At 45.8% G+C, this 2,774-nt stretch overlaps 1 protein-coding gene and 1 long non-coding RNA gene across 3 annotated transcripts in view; one reads left to right on the forward strand and one right to left on the reverse strand.

Moving 5' to 3' along the window:
- HJV (hemojuvelin BMP co-receptor) overlaps positions 1-1,222 on the forward strand; it is a gene marked incomplete in the record, with an annotated part of 4,453 nt that extends 3,231 nt beyond the window's left edge. For both annotated transcript variants that reach the window (XM_027775194.1, XM_027775193.1), the window contains 1 exon segment: positions 1-1,222. In XM_027775194.1, coding sequence (XP_027630995.1) covers positions 1-588 — 588 coding nt within the window.
- Positions 1-2,774, reverse strand: part of LOC106735794 (uncharacterized) — a 48,219-nt gene that overhangs the window by 20,300 nt on the left and 25,145 nt on the right. The window lies entirely within an intron of this gene.

The raw sequence follows: 2,774 nt of genomic DNA on the forward strand, positions 1-2,774 counted from the left end.
GATCAGAAGGTCTACCAGGCTGAGGTGGACAATCTTCCTGCAGCCTTTGAAGATGGTTCTATCAATGGAGGTGACCGACCTGGAGGCTCAAGTTTGTCCATTCAAACTGCGCACCCTGGGAGCCACGTGGAGATCCGAGCTGCCTACATCGGCACAACTATAATAATTCGGCAGACAGCTGGGCAGCTTTCTTTCTCCATCAAGGTAGCAGAGGACGTGGCCAGGGCCTTCTCTGCTGAGCAGGATCTGCAGCTCTGTGTTGGGGGGTGCCCTCCAAGTCAGCGACTCTCTCGCTCAGAGCGCAACCGTCGAGGAGCTATGACCTTTGACACTGCCAGACAGCTGTGCAAGGAAGGGCTTCCAGTTGAAGATGCCTACTTCCATTCCTGTGTCTTTGATGTTTTAATCTCCGGTGACCCCAACTTTACTGTGGCGGCTCAGGCAGCTCTGGAGGATGCCCGCGCCTTCCTGCCAGACTTAGAGAAGTTGCATCTCTTCCCCTCAGATGCTGGAATCCCTCTCTCCTTAGCCATCCCTCTTGCCCCACTCATTTCTGGGCTCTTTGTTCTGTGGCAGTGCATTCAGTAAGTAAGCTAGCAATCCCACGGGTGGTTTGGAAATGATTAGAGATTGGCATGGGAGTATGTGAAGAACCACTACAGGAAACAGTGAGGACTAGGAGACACATGAAGCAACAACGCGTATCCAGAGTCAGGTGAGGCTGCAGTCCAGGGTAGAAATCATCACAGAATAAGGATTCTGGGCAAGATCTCTGCATTCCACACCTCTGGAGGCACCCTTCACCATTTCCCCAAATTGTTCCAGTCCATCTATTCCCAAAGTCAGCCCTTTACACTTAGGTTATGAGCATCCCAATGATCTTAAGGGTGGAGATTTTTTAAGAGCCAAGAACTGAAAGAGGAAGTCATGATCATTACTCATAAGAAACTCAAAATAGGAGGAATAATTAGGTAAAGAAGTCTATTTGATGAACATATGTGGGTAAGGTATGTTCTATTTTCGTGGTTCAGAAATGAAATGGGTGTTTTCTGGATCTTAAGTGAAGGGAGTTTGCATTTGGAGAAGGGCACAGACAGGACAAACACCATGATCTCCATCCCTAACTAACCTGGTATTAAAGCTCTTAATTCTCCGTTGCCTATGTTGAACCTCTGTACAGATAAACTCAAGTGGAATAAAAGCAAACTGTTCACTTCACTGATAGAGGGCTCCATATTAGATATCGTTTATGCCGCCAGGGAGTTTCTAAGCTATTGGAGAGATAGAACTGACTCACATGCAGGAATGGTGAGTGTGCAATTGTTCACTAAATCCTATGGTACTGTGGATTTGAAAGGAAAGATGGTTGATGAAAACTAAAGTAGTGGTAAGACACAATACAAGGTAATGGAAGGGGGCAGGCCCTGTGGCCTGGTCATTAAGGGAGGCAGATACCACAATGCTGACTACCTGGCTCGAATTCTGGTCCTGGCAGCTCGAAAAACACCCCAGGCACATGTGCTTGTGTGCTCCAAACCCTAAAAGAATGAAGAAATACAGGACAAGGGATTGTGGTATGACCATGCCCTACCGGTAAAGTGCTTCCTCCCCCACCCCCAACTCCATCTCTGGTGAGCACACTCACCCTCTGGAAAATTACAAAATAAAATAAAATAATAAATAAATAAAACAATAGATTTGAAGACTGGGTAGGATTTGAATTCCTAAGGACTTTCCAGGCAACAGAAATCATATGGAGTTTTGCATAGACTCCTATTTCAGTGAGGAAAGCAGCAAAACTCTAATAAAGCAGACAGAGTAATGGGACAGTAGGTTAGGTGGGCAGAGGCCAGGTTATGAAACACCTTGAAAGTAAGGTCAACGTGTTTAAGTTTATTAATAGTTAACATTTATTGGGGCCAGCAGGTGGCGTGGTGGTTAAGTGCGTTGGACTCCCACAGGCCTGACCGTGGTTTAAGTCCTGGACCTGGTGGCTTGCTTTCTCACTTTCCCTCTCTCTTTTTCTCTCACTCTGTCCCTCTGTGGTCAAATATAAATAAACAAATAAAGTTAAATAAAGTAATCCTGAAAAAAATAGTTAACATTTATTGAGAGCTTAAAATCTGCCAGACAAAGGACCAGCAGATGGTTTACCAGTTACATCACTGGAGTTCCACATGGCCTACTGCAGTTTGAGTCCTTGGCCAGGTAGCTTTAAAATCACACCAGGTGAGTGTATGTGGATGCCCAAGATCCCAGGAGGAGACTGGAGGAGAAGGAACTGCAGCATGGTCATCCCCCCAGGGGGTGATTTCTCACTTCCCCTTTAACTGTGTGTGTCTCTTTCTCTGGCGAGCACACACTCTCTAAGGCAAAAAGCTCTCCAAAAAAAAAAAAAATAAAGATAATAAATAAATAAAAGAAAGAAAGAAAGAAAAGAAAAATTGCCAGACAAGGGACATTTAGTGGCATGGTGGTTAAGTTGTTAGACTCCCAAATGGCCGACTACAGTTCAAGTCCCAGACCTGGCAGTTTGCCTTCTCACTTTTTCTTTCTTCCTCTCTCACTGGTCAAATTAAAATAAATAAACAGGGACCAGCAGTTGACGTAATGGCTATGTTGCTGGACTCCCATGTAGTCGACCACGGTTCGAGTCCTGGACCCAGTGGCTTAAACTCATGCCAGGCACATACGTGTGCATGTGTGCCCAAGATCCTGAGAGGAGAATGGAGAAGGGATTGCAGTGTGGCCATTCCCCCGAGGGGTGATTTCTC

The sequence above is a fragment of the Tupaia chinensis genome, unplaced genomic scaffold (genome assembly GCF_000334495.1).
Source record: "Tupaia chinensis unplaced genomic scaffold, TupChi_1.0 Scaffold000529_1, whole genome shotgun sequence".
Classification (NCBI taxonomy): Eukaryota; Metazoa; Chordata; class Mammalia; order Scandentia; family Tupaiidae; genus Tupaia; species Tupaia belangeri.